The sequence below is a fragment of the Candoia aspera genome, chromosome 2, assembly GCF_035149785.1.
Source record: "Candoia aspera isolate rCanAsp1 chromosome 2, rCanAsp1.hap2, whole genome shotgun sequence".
Lineage (NCBI taxonomy): Eukaryota > Metazoa > Chordata > Lepidosauria > Squamata > Boidae > Candoia > Candoia aspera.
This window is the reverse complement of record NC_086154.1, coordinates 152588384-152606048: the sequence shown is the minus strand read 5'-3', so window position 1 is coordinate 152606048 and position 17665 is coordinate 152588384. Positions and strand designations below refer to the sequence as shown.

Sequence of the window (17665 nt, the reverse complement as noted above, 5' to 3'; positions counted from 1 at the left end):
CACAGATACTTATTTATCACATTTATATGGCCGCCCATCTCGCAAAAAGCGACTCTGAGCGGCATACAACAATCAATAAAACAAATACATGCAAATACAAATACATAAAAACAGTCATAAAAATATAAAAAGTCATTATTAAGAATAAAAATATTATCAAAAATTTAAAATATACAACCACACAGAATGAAAAGCTCAACCACAATGGAGCCATCTAAGGAGGTCTCCGGTTCCCTGGGACCCCCAGGCCTGGCGACATAACCAGGTCTTGAGGGACTTCCGGACCTATAGCAGGGATGGAACTAACCTTACTTCGGGGGGTGGGGAGGAGAACGTTCCATAAGGATATGGCAGCGGATAGAGCAACGTTCCCGTGGTAGGGTGAGAAATCGTACCCTCACGTCCGGCTGACTCTTCATTTCTATCGACCCCTGTGCCCGTTGCCATGGCAACAGTGCAAAATGGGTGCTTTGGCCTCTCCTCAGAACCCAGAGTATTTCTCAAGAGCCAGCAGAGCCAAAGTAATGGAAGAGTAGTACCACATGTACAAGGCCACTCCCCCCATAATTTGCTGAGGAAATGACAAGAGTTAGCACTTTTAATGCAGTATCCTTAGTACTTTTGATGCTGTATCCTTAGGGCAGAATAAATTTCTACATAATGTCAATCACCACATTCATATGGCATATTAAAACCATATCCTGAGGGTGTGTCAGCACTCTGCGCATGCTTCCTACTTGGTGAGATGTAAGCAGTCTGTATTTGCCTGCAAAGTAGTCTCAGATCCTGAGTGATGGTGGTATATGCTTGCACAGAATAGCATGAGCATGCTTAGGACAAAAATGAGCATTGGTTTGCACTTGTAGCATATTGCCCCCAATATGCTCAAAATGATTAGTTCTCCTTAGCATACGGATTCAAGTCTATATCTTCTCTGTCTTACTAAAAAGTGTTATGTGAAAGCCTTGATTGACCATGTTGGGTGGTGCAAGTCAGTATCTATGAACCCATCTGATGATGACTACAGTAAGGCATATGGAAGATTATGATTTGGAATGCCAGATGAGTAAATAGAGAAGGAAGGAAGGAAGGAAGGAAGGAAGGAAGGAAGGTCGAAGAACAATCTTCCCCCAATATATGGTTGGTCCTGACCCTCCATGCCTTCAGAAAAGCAGCCATGACCTGGCTTTTTACCCAGGCATTTGGTTCAAGATGAGTAGAGTCCCAATTGGATGAGTTACAGTGTATTTTAGTCCTTGTCATCATTTTATTGTTTTAGTTGGTTTCTAATGTGATGTGTTATTTTTTTTTATATTTTTTAATCCTACCTTTATTATTTTTATAAATAAGATATAGTATCCCGAACATGCAGTACCTAATTTTCCATTGTGTTTTGTCTTTGTTGGTTAATGATATTTGTATGTCATCCAGAGTCAAACTATTTGAGTTGGGTGGCTATCTAAATGCTCTGAATAAATAACTAAATAACATCAGACAAAATTATTAAGCTGTCAAAGTGGAGAGTATTTGAAAAACTCAAACTGTTAGTTATTTGTTCATATCATATTTTATTTCAAGGTAGATGAAAAGGTGTGAGGTGTCAAAATACTGTAATTTGTAATTCATCATCACTTTCAGAAAGTGGATAGCACTTGATGTTTCTGCTCCGGTAGCAAAATGTTTTGCTGCATACAACATGGGAGTGTCAAAGCATGCTTGAAAGAAACGAATATACACACACAACACAAAGAGATGTTGTATATAGGCTTCAATTTATGAAAAGTACAAAAAGCATGATATATCCATGTTACTTTTGCTCTTTCTGGCTATAGACGAAGCTAACTCTTCCATATGGCTGCCCTCAGAGATGCAAACACATATATTCCAATCTCCTGATCAAATTTTGTATTAATTTATATCTATTCATACTTGGCTATTTTTTATTTATTTTTCTCTAACACATCTTTAAATTAATATATGAACAAATTTTAACCACAGAGCTTTGGTTATCTATATATTATGGATCATGGTTAGACTACTGCAATTCATGGTTAGCAAATGACTTCTACTCAGTTCACAAGTAGGACATAATAGAATTATGTGGTCCTTGGTAAAACATAACCTACACTAACATGGCAAAAGATTTATTTCCAATTTAGCACTATAAAAGATGTATGTAATAAAAATAACTAGTTAAACCAACTACTTTTATGTGACCTCATAATATCTTTTGACAAATACTCTTGACAGTTGCCACTACCATATAAAATAGCACATACACACTAAGACACAGAACAAACCTCTTAACTAGCAAATTGTTGAAATAATGGGCAGGAAAAGGGTTGTATATTGAAGAGATCTCTTGGGGTATACAATACATTGACACACAGTAGCTTTGATTCTAAAGCAAATTCTCTAAGAGGGTCTTTCAACCTACAGTATTCTGTGATTCCTTAAATACAGTACATCTGTGTTATTTCTTTTCTTCTCTAACAGAAGGGAAAGTACTGCATTTTGGGCTTGGTTCATGTGGTGTTCAAATTTCACTTTATCTAGGATTGGGAGGACTTTGCCCCTTCCTCAACAGTTTTCCCATTTTCCCATTTGTAAAGGGTAAGTAAATAAGCTGACATTAGAATTCAGAATTTAAATTCCATATGTAATAATACAGGGTAATTTTTAATTGATTTCTGTGGCAGAAATGCTGAATGAAGGCCCTCTAGAGGACATGGTTACACAGCACTGACATTAGGATTATATGATTTTGCAAATAAAAATTGTGTGATGCCAGAAGGAAGGAAGAACAAACAAACATGCAGATTTTTCTGCTTTTGCATTGCTCAAAATGAAGCACGTGTCTTTTTACAGTACTTAAACAAAGGGGAAAGCCACAGCTATACAAAAGAAAGTCAATCATTAGAATCACTGTTAGGCCATGCCTAGTCACTGAAGATTTAGCTTAGCTTGCTTCTCTCTGGGTAGCTCCACTTCTTCTTGTAATCCATAAATATATTCTAGGTGGATTTTAAAACTGTTTTAAGATGCTCCTTATATATAGCTGCACTACTGGGGAAAGTATGATTATTCTGTTAGCTGCAAAACTAGAGCCTAGGTCTATAAAACTGTGAGACACCTGCATCTTTAGCATCTTGCACAGCACTACATTCTATCCCCTTTCCAGGCCTACAGGGGAATCCAGCAATCCAAATTCTCCCCTCCCCAGCTAGATTGGCTACGAGCAGCTAATCCCAGTGCAGGGAGTAGGGACAGGCTGTAAGAAGTGGCAAACACTATAAATAACTGTCTGGGAACATTGAGTTCTATGCTGATGCATGTTACAAAACAAATGCACTGTTGTGACCCCCAGCCCACTATACACACACATGTTCACCCTCCCTGTCTTTTCTTTCTTATGTTTTAAAAGACAAGTAAAGAGGGTGAACGTGTGTGTGTATTATCTTTATAGTGTGTGTATAGTGTATCTTTCATCATTCTTCCTCCCTCTGCCTTTCTACTTTTTCTCTTTCCTAGAGTGGCATAAGGCATTTTGAGAGGAAAGGAACACACTAGCTTTCTCTCTGCTCTTTGGGGCACTTTTAGTGCATTTCAGTGGAATGTAGAGCAGCCACAAAAAAGAAAAAAGAAAAAAAGGAAGTCAGATGGATATGCTCAGACTGACTAGGTTGTCCTTACTTATCCTTAAGGCTGCCCTTGCCCCAACCAGCTACATCCACATTCCATGCTTGGCTCCCTGCTCTGCAATTCAAAAGCAGGATTCTCCCTAACTAATATCAAGTACATCTTCAGAATTATATAGTTCCTTGTTTCACATTCATAATTCTTTCTGTGGATGGAGACATCCCTGAGAGTATGGCTGGAAATTCACCGAATTTTTTAGAGTGAAATTTCAGCTACCCATTCACAAGTCAGGTAAGAGAATGAGGGGAACCAAGTGTTCTTAAGCATGTATATTCAGCCTGATGGCATGGCACCTTTGTATTTGTTATTCCTGGATAATGTCAAGTTACACACTATTGGCTCTGTTTTCTCCCTATATCACCATCCCTGTTGTGTTTGTTGATGTTTCCCAGCTGATATCAAATGATCTGGGCTATAGCACAAGGTATCCTGGTTTGATGCCAGTCCCTTATATAACAGCAATGAAGCCTTGTGTAATCCATGGAGCGTGTTTGCAGAAAAATGCTGGGAAAGAGGAAGATTACATCAAGTGCACCTGCACACTGCTATGGCATTTTGCCCATCTGTTTGAAGTACCTTCCACCTGGCAAAAACATTTGTCCTTATCTCATCCTAGATCAGGAGTATTTATGTAACTAGGGCAAGAGTAAGGCAGAATCAAAATCTTTGTTTCACTGGAATAGTATTGCCAAAACAAATATAAGCTTGGGCATACAGGTAGGTTTTGAGGATACCTATGCATTTACTGTACTGTACACCTTACAGTATATCTGCAGCTCCATTCTTTGTGTTCTCCTTTGGGTTATTTGAGTTCACAGGTTGGACTCATGCTGTAATACTGCACAACAGAAAACATCTTTTCAAGGTTCCCATGTATTTCACTTTCAGAAACTGCTTTCTGAACATTTCTAGCACTACCAGTCAAAAGTCATTGTAAAACTAGCTACTTCATAATTTATTTATTGCACTTACTATACATGGCTGCCTGTCTCATATAATGATCCTAGACGGCTCATAACAATCAATAAAAACAAAAATAAAAACAAATCCACCCTTCCCACTAGCCCATCCTTAACAGATGTACCACAATGAAAAAAGCAACAGAAATAAAAGTGAGGGTTGCAAGTGGAAGATGGCATTGCCTGGAATGAATATGTTATGAACAAGGTAGTGTGACTCCACAATGATATGTCATACCTGAGTTGAATGAATTCACAATAGTGGCTCCCCACTGCCCCTGCAAGTGGATTACCACCATTTCCCAAGCAGACAGGATATGTAAACTGAAACAAGGATAAGCAAGCTGCCCAACTGTGCAATTTTGAGAGCCTGTTGTGGTGCTCTCTAAAAATGGCTGCTGTAGGTAGAGTTGCACATTCAATATAAGGCCGCTATGGTAGATATTATAAACTATCAATTTAATAAAAAGCATAACTGGAGATCTGAATCGCCACCACACTGCACCACATCACACCCCCAGACCTTTCGATTATGCTGTCCATTACCCCAGGGTACCTCTCTTTCTCTCTCTTTTTAGCAGGTGGACACATTTCCAGACCAAACAGGCATTTCCAGACTGCAGGCATTTACAATGTTCAATTGCTAACAATGTCTGTGTGATCCATGTAAAGCCAAGAGGCATTACTGAAAACAATGAAAGCTGATGTTTTGCTTTGCAGCAGGCCAGCTTCCCATACTTTAAAGGAAAATAATTTAATGAATAAAATGAAATAAAATGAGGCAGGGAGCTGGCCAGGCAACCACTGAGCAAAGGTGTAACAGATAGGATTTACTTATCTCAGCACATTTCAACAAAAAGATGAAAGAAAAAGAGATGCAGTCATGTAAGATTTCTGCAGTGTATTGTGGACCAGCTACCGTAAATAATTGTGATTTTAACACCCCCTACACTTGTTCCACCTTATTTGCCTCTTTCACTTCACCTTGCTCCTGTCAAGTCTAGTTTCTTAGAAAGTGAGAGTAAATTATTACCTAATAGGAAGCTGCCAGAATTCTCAGGGTGGAAGAGGGGATGGGGTACAAGAAAAGGACTGACCGTGGGAAGGTAGGTACACAGAAGAGAATCAGTGGAAAGAACCAGATTTGTCAAAAGGTTGATCAGATCCATGCCTACAGGAGTGGTTTTATAATTCATCATCTTGCCTAAATTTGTCGTTGCCCTCCTCCCTGACACTAATCTCTTTATTTCTCCACCATATTGTTCATCTATTCTTGAGCCCAGGAGTGCCCGCAGGGAGGGGGTCGAAAAATTCAAGATGGCAGCCACAACCATCCAATGCCCCACCCTTTTTTAACATGACCCACCCTTTTTATGCAATGTGTACAAAAGGGGTGGGGCTTTGATAACATGCTGCGACTGCCATCTTGACTGTTTTGACCTCCCTGCAGGTCCCCCCATGTAAGCCCAGGAAAACAAATTGTAGACTGACATTTGTTTTGTCTTTTCCGTAATCGACATCCTGGATTTTTTACCTTCCATTCATAATTAACTTTTAAGTTTTCATTACTTTCAGCCAACAAAGTGGTCCTTTCTGCACCTTTCGAATTGTTTTCCTCTCCCATTTTTTATTCCAGCTGTCAACCTTTCCAATCTTATATTTCCTGTATACAAGGATAATATACCCCCTTCTTTCCTATTCTAAGCCCTCCTGTTTGTTTCCAAATTTAGTTCTTATACTGTTGTCTTGATTGTTATAAAGATTTCTTAGAAGAATACTCAGATGTTCTTGCAAAATGTTCCCCGCTGCGGCACGTTCTACACGTGATCTTCATGATTGACAGTGAAGCAAAGGGAAGCCCCTTTCCAACAACTAGACCATGCTATTGCCAGTCACAAAATACACTGTATCATATAAGAGCACATCTAGGCACGATAGCGGTTTAACTCGTGTCACCGCTGCTAGCTAGCTGTCTTCTGCTACACTGAGGACAATGTTTCTGATTGCCTGAAATTGTACCATACAGAGGTTCTCCTTCTAGATCCTGCATGCATATCTGGAGATAAAGCATATTTTTACAAAGGTCCCAAAATATCCAGTGTGTTCTCACCCAAGGAGAAGTAAAGCACTTAAGCACTTCTTCATGAGTTCTTACAACTCAAGGATGGGGTGGGAGGAAAAAGGTAGGTTTCCTGAGGGTATCATACAACATTGAAACCAACACATGACCCCACCCAGAAAGCACAGATGCCGTGAACGAAAGGTGGAGGAGCATTTATTAAGCATTGGCGCTACATCGCTTTCTTAATCCTCCACTCTTCTTCCTTGCTGTCTTTTACATCCAGAACGTTCTCCCCAAACCTGAAGGCCAATACAAAGCCTCTTTTTTCCATGCACCGAAGTTGTAAGCTTCTTTAGATCAGAGAGGATGCTCTGTATACTGTAAAGCCAGGCACACTGACAGCTTAATATAATCTGGAAACATCTGTCGTATTGCCTCATGGTGCAGCGATGTCCAGATTTTAGAGCAGGGGGCTCAAATGACAAACTAGAGCAGCATTCCTCGATCTTGACAACTTGAAGAGGGGTGGACTTCGACTCCCAGAATTCCCCAGCCAGCAAAGCTGAATGGAGACGGTGGCAAATAAACCAGGCTCAAATTATTCTACTTCAGACACATTATGCGAAGACCCAGCTCTCTGGAAAGGGCTCTAACGCTGGGAAAGGTGGAAAGAAAGAGAAGACGGAGACAGCCAGCAGCAAGGTGGATGGATTCAGTTACAGTGGCGAAGGGTGTGCCATTGGAAGACCCGAAGGACCAGATTAAGGACAGATCATCACGGAGAAAATCCATCTGTGGGCGCTAGGAGTTTAAAATGACTTGATGGCACATAATCAGTCAATCCAGGTTGCATCATCCTTTCTTTTCTTTTTGACAAACTTTTACTGACTTTTTAAATATGTTATCCTTTTCCGTGGCAAAGTACTGTGTATTGCCATATAATACTTTTTGGCATCAGAGGAGGAAAAATTCCAATATAAATGCAGACACAGACCTGTGAAGCAAGGTGGCAGAAGGTGTACAGGACTTAGTTGGTGGATGACCAGAGGATTCCCTATAGATTCCCAAGGGTTTCTGATCCATTGCGCTGCGTTTAAAACAAAAAATCAACATCTAAAAAAAGATCCTTTGACCCTTGTGAACGGGGAGGGGAGGGGAGGGGAGGGGAGGGGAGGGGAGGGGAAAACCCGAGCTGGATGATTTGAAAGCGGATAGTCCTCACAGATTCCCGAGCTGGAGGAGGCACCGGCTTCTTACTGCTTAGCTGTGCCTCTGGACGGCGCGCGCCGGCTTTTATCCCGGGCTTCTAGCAAAAACTGAAGCGGATCCCGCCAAGGTTGAAGTCGGCCGACGGGACGGAGGAAAAGGTTCCTTCGCAGCAGCCGGAGGCCGTAAGACAGCCCAGGGTTAAACACTAGCTGCGCCACCAGCCTGGCTCGCCGGCTGTGCCTGCTACTCGCGGCTTCTTTCCCTCTTCGCCGACCTTAGCTGGCCGGCCGCCGGAGTTAACTCGGGTAAGGCGGCGTCCTCGTTTGAACTGAGCTCAGCGAGGGCGTCTCTGATGCGCTGGGGAGGCGCCTATCAACCACCGGAGCTGCCGCTGCGGCCGCTGTTGTCCAGACTGCGGAGCGGACGTCCTCCAGGCGAGCGAGGTGACGCCACCGGGGCGGAAGGGAGACGCAGGCCTGGCCGCAGACGACTTTGGACTGTCTTGTGCCAGGGGCGAAAGCAGGTTTATTGAGTTAAAAGTGGCATAATTTCGATTTTCTTGTAAGTTTAGGTGGGGAGTATAGTTTCACATCTAGCGTCCATTACCGTAAAGTGCTGTGTTAGAGTTGCCTATCGCTCTCCTGTTTGATTCCCTCTCTTCCTGTTCCAGAGGATCTCAGGCATGGGTGGGTAGGGTTGTATTCTGTCTCTCAGAGGATCCGTTGCTACGAACAGTTACAACTTTGGTTAAAATGACGTTGTATGCGGAGATACTGTAGTGCAGGATATGGGTTGTTTCTGTTGGGAAGTGGATCAGCAAAACACTTTCTGCGCGTAATTACAGAATACTTTCCCAATGGCGAGCGGTATTGCTCTGCGCTTTTGTTCGTATCTTTATGATCTCCTTCCTCTTTGCCCCTTTTCATTATGTCCACCCACCTCCTCTCCTCCCGGTCTCCCTTCGCTGCCTCCCTGCCTTATAAGGAAGCGCCCAGTTAACCCCTTATTAGCTGTGCGAGAGCGCAAGCGGTCCCTCTCCATCCCAGGGCCTGCCCGCTTCGGGTTTCTCCCCGTCGATCTGCCGAGGGAACAAAGAAAGAGGACGGGCTCGGAGGAGGCGCTGGCCTTGCGGAAGAGGCCACCCCAATGGCTCCTGACCTGGAAATGCATTTCTGGATCTCTCTCCATTCAAGTCTTGGAGCACCCCATCTCGTTAGAGACAGAGCATGCCTTTGAGCATGTGCAGAGCGCACTTCCCTTCTACCTCTGAATGGCTGAGCAACGTTTTCTCCCATCTGTCATGGGGATGAGAGGATTTGGCAGAATTGGAAGATGAGCTAGCTGTCAGACAAGTTTAAGCCCAGCTGGTTATTTCCTTTTTTTTTTTTAATTAAGGATGTTTGGAGGTCCTGGGTCAGTGCAGCTACACACTGATGATTCTGGTATACAATATTGTATGCTGTTTATTAACGCAATGCATGCTCTTTATTTTATACCATGCAGTTTTTTAAAAAAAAATAGCCTTTGCTTGGAAAATTTGGGAGGATGGATATGTTTTAAACAATATCCTATTATTTTAATAATACGAATTCTGAAGGCTAACATGTGCTTATATGGTATTTTAATATGTTTATGTGATGTGTGTGGAATGTTGTGATTTCACAAACTGTCCAGGTGGTGACATAAAGTGGTGGGGAGGGGGGGGAGGGGGAAGACAGATGGATTACGCAGCTGCAGGCTACATGTGAGACAGATTACCAGTACCTTATCAGTTAATAATTGTAGTGTGTTAAAAACCCATCGCGTTTGTTGAGACCTTCTGAGATTGCCTGAAACCTTTCGATGTACTGTACTGAGTGAGAAGTTGCTAAACTTACATCCACACTGAAGTCTTACATCAGGCTAGCCACTCCAAGCATCTGATGAAGTGAGCTGCAGCTTATAAAAGCTCATGTCTTTTAATAACCTTTGCAAGTCAGAAGATGTGCTACCAGACTCCTGATCTTTTGTCACCATAGACTAGCACAGCTCTTCTCATACAGTGTCTACAGGTGGTAATGGGAGGGCTGTAAATTTTAAGAAATACTAAAGAATCAGTGTATGATTTAATGCAACGTCGTGCCTGTAAAATCCCTTGGATTGATCAAGAATGTGTATTTTTGTGGAGTTCTCTTCCACTTACCTAGATGCATACTCAAACCTCCATGGGAAACCAGCACTCTGTAGCTACTCCGTTCGTTCTCTGCGGAAGACCTACATTGGAGGAGACGGAAGGATGTTGTCTTTGCTCTGAAATTATTCTGAAACACTGGACCTTCTGCAGAACTTGATGCTTTGAGTACAGAGCATGTCTCTGAGCAGGTGCAGAGTCCGTGCTGCTGCTGTGGTTCTAGATGTTGTTAGAGCAGATGTTGGAGAACATCTTTGGCTAATCCAGTGGAAGTATTTCACACTCCCTGTCTTCCCAAATGATAGAAAAGCCACCCTTTTACAACTGTAGTTACTTGTTGGGTCTGCGTGTCTTCTTTTCAGAGGAAGACTTAGCTTCAGGGTAAGATGTAGCTGTCTTGAAATGGTGCTTGTCCTTCAAGAGCTGCAGCACAGGCAGCCTGAAAATCAAGATTCCCCCCATTTTTCATAAGGCTCAAAATGCCTTTTTCTCTTCTCTAATGCCCAACAGATCGTTATCTAGACAGGTTACTGGCCTCAGCTATACCCTGCAGAAATGGTTGCCTATGACACAGATTCCACTGACTTGGGGTAAGCAGCAGTCAACAAGCAGGGCATGAAAAAGAGAAGAATTAATGTTCACAAGAGGAATATGGATTTTTCCTTCATATTACGTGCACATCTGGCCTTTTCCCACTTGCACCCAACCATGGCCCAGATGTGCCCCACCAATTACCATTTCCTCATGATGTCACCTTCATCTCATTCCAAACCCATACTTACAGTACATGGCAGGTTAAAGTTGTTGTTTTTAGCTGCTCTGGTGTTAAAGTAGCATTTTCCTTTATAAGCAAGCCAGATGTATTTTAGCTGTGAGTGCAAACTACATCTCCAGGTATTTGCTTGGTGTCACAATCAGCCTGCCGGAGGAGATGGGATCAGGCTACGGTAGTATTGTCATTTTTAAGCTAGTGCAGGCGCTCCTGTCTTGAGGCCCAGGCACTGTTTTCCAAGGCCATTCTGGGCAACAGAAGAATCCAGTTCTTTCATATATGGCTTTCTCCCAATACTCACCTGGTCTCCAAACTGATCCCCTCAGAATGGGAACAAAACTGGGGAATCCATTGGCTTCAGATGTTCCCTGTAGACTGCAAATAAGGGTAACACATTTGTTGGCATCGTTCCTGAAGCAGGCTAGAGGTAGCCAGTGGCAGCAGTGATTTTTATGCTGGTATAGTTTTCTTCCAGCAAAAGAACTGGTAAATATCACTAATTCAGCTGTCAAGAAGACCCCTTAGTTAATGATTTATAGCATCATCTAGCCATTGCATTAGCAATATATCATCATATCAATCTTTGAATGAAGCTATAAATCACTTGCATGGGTAGCCTCGCCGTACATGGAACATCTTGCAGCTTATCATGGCTATGAGCTATGCTCTGCAAATCTACCAGTTCAAGGCTTTGTGGATAAATACTTCAACTCTGCCACATGGAACAGCCCATAACAGCAGTAAGTATTAGTATGGATGGCAGTGGGAGGGCAAAGTTGCTGAGATATTTCTGGTGATTTTGTTAACTGAACTGGATTTTTGCCCAGCCTGTCTCTGCTGAGAGGATAGCATGTCTAGTCTTGTTCTTGGGCTGGCATGTTCCAGATAAACTGGGTAATGGGAGAGCTATGGGTGGGAGAGATGGTAGCGTGTCCTAGTTACAATCGAGCCTGGAATGCAGACCAAGGAAATGGTTTATTTGAGTTCTCTGGCTCATTTCTAAAAGTGAGGAGAAGATAGGTCTCAAAAGAGGTAGGGCTGAAGATCAACTTAGCTTCTAATTGCCATTAGAACCTGGGCTGATTGTAAACAGTAGAATCTATACTGGGGTTGCTCCCTGTTTTGCCACATATTTTTCTAGTGTGTTTTACATATGTTTAAAGTGCCACTGTGGTTTGCAGTGCTGAAGACCCTATCCTTCATTCATGAACTAAGTTTTATTTATGGAATATGCTCCATCTGATCACAGCTTTAATTGTGATGCTCATTAGTTGTATTACAGTTACTGTTTGAATTTTGGTTTTTTTTAATCTGTTGAAGAATCTTTCTTTTTTTTAAAAAATCCCCACAGTAGGCAGTCTAAAAAAATCCCCACTGTCAGTAGGTAGCCTTAGGCCAGCCAAATGTATTTTGCATAGTGTATCTGGTAGAACATGAAATTATTTTGGAGTTACAATAAAATAAAATGTAAGTATTTAAGGCAAGGCAAGTATATGCATTACTAGTCAGCTACTCTGAGAGATGGTTGGAAAATGTCATCTACTTGAGTTAGTAGCTTTTTTCAGATTCATCAGGTCACTAGAATCCAGGAATAATCAAGTATAGGGCAGAGTGATCACCTCCAGCTAAAACTATTCCGGCGTATCACAACATAACCTAAACAGGATTATTTCCCTGATACTGACCATGAAGGATTGACCTGTTTTGCATATAGACAACTTCCTAATCTTATTTTCAGGTGTTTCTTCTAGTAGAACTAATAGATTTATTAGAATCTCTCCATGATGATCTGTCCCTCACTTGGCTCTTCAGGTCTTTCAATAGTGCACCCATCGCCACTGTAACTGAATCCATCCATCTTGCTGCTGGTCATCCTCTTTTTCTACCTAGTTGGGTAATGAAAAATCTGCAAGCAAACAACCAAGCTCAGAGAGCACCAAGAACCTACAGTTCAAACATGAGCTTCAGATATTCTCTTCTTCTTCTATATACCACTTCAATATCTTCATTGTCAGTTCTGAGGCTGGTTGTGCTTGTTGTCATTAATTTGATCTTGCAGTTCCTTTGCATTTTTGGCTATCAGGATCATGAGTTCCTCCCCCCCGCCCCCAAGATTTGAACAGCTTCCCTCCTGCTGGTGTTTCAAAGGGCCTTAAAGACCTGGCTCTTCACCTGGGCCTTTGGAGAGAATGACTGATGCCCCTTTCTGTTCCTCTCTGTGTTTATTTCTTTGCCATTATTGTTCTTTCTCTTGTTTTTGTGGGTTTTTTCCCTATTGTTCTTTGTTTTTAATGGTTTAACAATTGTAAACCACCCAGAGTTGCTGGGAGTCAGGTGGCATATACATTTAATAGATGATGATGATGATGATGATGATGATGATGATGATGATGATTTCAGCATAGTACAGATTATTGATGTTTTTTCCTCCAATTTTAAAACCCTACTCATCTTTCAGTCCAGCTTGAAGACAGTGTTAGCTATGAAGAAATCATTGGAATGGCAGAAATGGATAAGTCGTTCTACTGCTTCATTCTGGTTTCTTAAGCCATACAGTCCAACTACATTTTTCTCAATATTTCCAACCTTGGCATTCCAATCCCCAATCACAAGCAGCGCATCTTGCTTGCACATTCTGTCAGTTTCAAATTTAACTTAATCATAAAGCTCATCAACCTCTTCTTTTGCATCAATGGTTGGAGCATAAATCTGGATAATCATCATATCAAAGGGTTGTCCACAAAGTCTAATTGATATTATTCAGTAATTGAATGCATTGTAGCCAAGTACTGTTCTTGCTATGCCCTTCCTGACTATAAAAGCAACTCCGTTCCTTCTTTTTCATGTCCTAAGTAATAAGCAGTGTGATCTTATTTTTCATGTCCTAAGTAATGAGCAGTGTGAGTAAAGTGTCTAATCCCAGCCCATCTCAGTTCGCTGATGCTTAAAATGTTAAGTTGTAGTAATTTCATTTAATCTTTCAGCTTCCCCCTGTTCATGCTTCTTACATTCCATGTTCCCACTGTAATTCTGTCTTTGCAGCTTTGGATTTTCTTTTCCTGCATAGCCACATCAGCAAAGGTTTTAAGCTAGCCACTTCATAAATACCATTAGTACTCTGAAAGATCCTCAGCTTTTCCTCAGTAGCATGTTGAGTGCCATCCGACTTGAAGGGCCCATCCTCTGGCTCTGTGTCATCAATTGTTTAATAGTTTCTATCCATATGGTTTTCTTGGTAAAAGTACAGTAGTGGTTAACCATTGCCTTCTCTCACCCAGTATGAATTGATGCCTTCTCCGTTGTCACTTAAATGATCATTTGCCTCCAGCATCCTCCTATATCGCTGCTGCTCAATATAGGTGCCTGTTTGCTTTAGCTGTGCAGCTGGGATGACCTTCACACCTTGGATCACCCTGCTGGGAATATGTACTCTGGGCTTACATTTCTGACATTCTCATCCCTCCCAGGACCCCCCCTCACCCATGAGACAGCACTGTAGGACTTGGGGGTAGTGGTGCCCATCTGTAGATGAGTCATAAATAGTAAGTTATCTCATTACATGACTATTCTGAGGATAAATGAATATGGACTCTGCAGTTAAAAACAGCTTAGGAATGACTAATAAATATTAACATTTTAAACTGTGTCTCTCTGTCTTCCAGATATATGGAAGCATAGCAATCTTCTAGAAATGTTATATTTTGCTGTGATTTTGTGCTCAGTTAATTTAGTGCAGCTAAGAGGAATGTTATGGGACTGTATCTTTCCATAGTGGGTAGCAATATCAAATCTGGGCTGCAAAACAGCCACCAGAGAGCAACAAATAGTTAGGGTTTTCTGAATCTCCTGTAGTGAGTGGTCTTATGGATTGGGGCCTTGAAGCTGTGGGAGCACCCATATACGCAAGATTCAGAGCTACAGAGATCTCTAGCAACTTGGCCACCAAACAACAGGTTAGGTGTATGCATGTCCTTCCTTCTCTTTGGCCTTGCTAGCATTCCCCAAGTGGGTTCATTGAGGAAATCCAGTTGTAACATGCCCTGATTTCCTTTCCTTCCTCTTATCCTGCAGACTTTGGGGAGATGGACCTGCCTTTGGAGGAACCTCCAGCCCAGCCTCCATCAAAGCTTCTATCACCACCTCCAAATTCTGCTCCTGTGTGTGAGCTCCGGACTGCTGTGTCTTGTTTTGCAGAGGAGACTGTGTCACTGCTCTCAGTCAATGGCTTGTTAAACCATTCTCTGCTCAGGACAGCCGGCAGCCTGGGGCCACAGCAGAAAGATCAAGGGGTGCCCTCAACCATGGCCCGACGCAAGCGAGAATTCACTCCAGATGAGAAGAAGGATGATGGTTACTGGGATAAGAGGAAGAAGAACAATGAAGCAGCCAAACGCTCTCGAGAGAAACGGCGGGTCAGCGACTTAGCCCTGGAAGGACGGGTTTTGGCACTGCTGGAGGAGAATGCCCGCCTTAAGGCAGAACTCCTGGCCCTCAAGTTCCGCTTTGGCTTGATCCGGGATCCAGGAGAAGCTTCACAGCCAGCACTTGCGCTTGCCAGTGAACTCCATCGGTCAGTCACTGTACCCCAGCACTTCCCCGTGGCTCCTGAGCCAACCCGCTGCCCTTGCACCTTCCGTCCAGAGACAGCTACCAGCTCTGAGGACTCTGGCTTCTCCACCCCCGGCAGCTCCAACCTGGGTAGCCCTGTCTTTTTTGAGGACCGTGACAGGACAGAGGAAGGAACCATGTATGAGGGGCGCTGCCTAGTGCCTGATGCTCCAGCTGATGGAGCTGATCTGGGCCGTGTTGGCCATTACGACTCTGGGGAGAGCATCAAAGGCCTTCCCCACAAGCTGCGCTTCAAAATGGCAGTAGGGTCAGAGGAGATAGTTGGAGAACAATCTGGACAATGCCCACCTTCTCCACCAGGAGGAACCTGGAGGGGGCTGGTGACACAGAAGGAGCAGCCAGCCATAGGGGGTTCTGCAGGTATCCTGGCATTTGAGGGTGGTTGTGAAACAGAAGTCCCTGGGGACCGGCTGCCTCTTCCCCAAGAACTTGGGTACCAGGCAGAGAATAGTTCCCTGCAGAATCAGCTGGCCTCACTTTCAGCTGAAGTGGCCCAACTGAAAAAACTGTTCTCTGAACAAATCCTCATCAAGATGAGCTGAAGGGAGGGAAGCAAGGATAGAAGGTGGTCACTTCTCTTCTTTCCTAGGGCTACCAGATATTGGCTGCAAAAATCTGAATTACCACTACATGGTAGGAAAGAGCTAACTTTTTATGCATTTCTTTGCTGCCACATGAGGTAATCAAGAATTATGCAGCCCAAATCTAGTATCTTTATTTTTTCTGTATCCCACCTTTCAGTGCCTTACGTGTCTCTATTTGCATACATTTAGCCCCATGAGTTTATTTTTTTTGTAAAGGTTTGTATTAAGAAAAACTCTCCTCCTTTTAACTGTGTGCCCTTTCTTGCTCTTTCCAGTGGTTTTCCAAAATTCTACATTCAAGGAACATCTACATGAATTTCCCATCATGTAATTATGGGAGACCACCTAGCATGGGAATGCTTGGTTCAGTTTTGGTGGGGTGAATGGGGCACAGCTACTGCTAGCATCCTGGAAGGAAAGACTGATGGGGCTCAGCAATGTGTCAGTCTTTGGGAACTGTCCTGTTTTCCATGCCTAAGAAAGATGTTGCTAACCCAGATGAACCTCAGTTAGATAAATGCTTCCTTCTCTGAAAAGTAGGCATTTCCTGGATCAGGCCAAGGGATCATTGAATTCAGCAGCCACCAGGATGCATTTTGGAAGCTAGAAACTTAGATCTGAGGGCAAAAGCTCTTCATTGTTGCTCCCCAGCAGCTGTTACACAAGGTACACATCCCCTGCATAGTCCTTAAGACTAATAACCATTGACAGTCTGATTATGGCTACCTTAAATGGTCTGCAAAACTCTGAATGACCACTGGATGGCAGCAAAGAGCCATTTAGTGATGGCCTGGATTTTTGCATCCTGGATCTTGTAACCCTAAGCCTGATCTTCCATGAAGCTATGTATTCCCTTTAAAAATTAGTGGTCATCTAACTGATCTGAGCTTCTAGGAGACAACCATTATAAAATTGTTCCTGTGTATTTCCTCAGCCCAAGTCAATTCCAGGCTGCCTTTTATAGCTTCCTTCTCCCCATACCTGTTTGGTTTCTGTAGGTGGGAAAGTTGAAGTAATTATGATGAGCACACAGATGCTCTAGCCAGGCTCATCAGCTGTCAAGATGGGTAAACACAGTGAAATCAGTTAGCAAATTGATCTAGGGCAAAGACTCTGGATTTCTCATGTCTTGAACTGCCTTTCCCAGTATTTCAGATGTGCCTGGAAACCAAGCCCCCTGACTATCCTTGAGGTTTGAGAACATGCTAAAGGTACTCTGCATGTGTTCCAACATACTTTTCTTTATTCATATTTGACTGTTTCAGTATGAAAACTTGACATTGCAAATACTCAGCTGAAGAACAGTTGATTAGTTGTCTGTTTTTGATGTTTGTTGTTTCAGTGATTTAATAAACACATGGATTACTGTATCCTCAACATGTATTCCTTTTTGAGACATGAGTACTGTATTTTCAGCACAGCACTAACACTTTTGTAACCTTCCTGTGGCTTCTTCCATCATTTTTCTCCTAGAGAATAACCTTGAAGGGTAAAAAGATGAAAATCTACCTAATAGCTTCTGACTGTAGTACTAGGAATCTTCTGTCTGGAAGAATGAAAAATATGCTTTAAACATATTTA

The 17665-nt window shown here is 42.6% G+C and overlaps 1 protein-coding gene and 1 long non-coding RNA gene across 5 annotated transcripts; one reads left to right on the top strand and one right to left on the bottom strand.

The window, feature by feature from the left end:
* Positions 1–6808: 6808 nt before the first annotated feature.
* LOC134490947 (uncharacterized) lies at positions 6809–8106 on the bottom strand. Of its 2 annotated transcripts, none has more exons than XR_010067261.1 (3): positions 7978–8106; positions 7715–7807; positions 6809–7019 (listed from the first exon to the last, which is right to left on the bottom strand). It is a non-coding gene; the product is annotated as an uncharacterized LOC134490947 (long non-coding RNA). The 2 variants fall into 2 exon arrangements; XR_010067262.1 differs by having other exon boundaries at positions 7943–8052.
* Positions 8107–8249: 143 nt separating this feature from the next.
* On the top strand, positions 8250–17454 carry LOC134490945 (uncharacterized). Of its 3 annotated transcripts, none has more exons than XM_063294332.1 (2): positions 8250–8372; positions 14943–17454. In XM_063294332.1, exons 1-2 carry the CDS (start codon positions 8282–8284, stop codon positions 16040–16042), a joined length of 1191 nt encoding a protein of 396 aa, XP_063150402.1. In that variant the 5' UTR covers positions 8250–8281; the 3' UTR covers positions 16043–17454. The 3 variants fall into 3 exon arrangements, with proteins under 3 accessions (XP_063150402.1, XP_063150404.1, XP_063150403.1); XM_063294334.1 differs by having other exon boundaries at positions 8339–8452; XM_063294333.1 differs by lacking the exon at positions 8250–8372 and adding an exon at positions 10600–10689.
* Positions 17455–17665: the final 211 nt, after the last annotated feature.

Excerpts from the sequence above, each read along its gene's own strand:
- LOC134490945 (XM_063294332.1), top strand. The coding sequence starts at position 8,282 with ATGCGCTGGGGAGGCGCCTATCAACCACCGGAGCTGCCGCTGCGGCCG. Across the intron at positions 8,373-14,942 it reads ACGTCCTCCAGGCGAGCGAG|ACTTTGGGGAGATGGACCTG; the intron begins GTGACGCCACCG and ends CTTATCCTGCAG.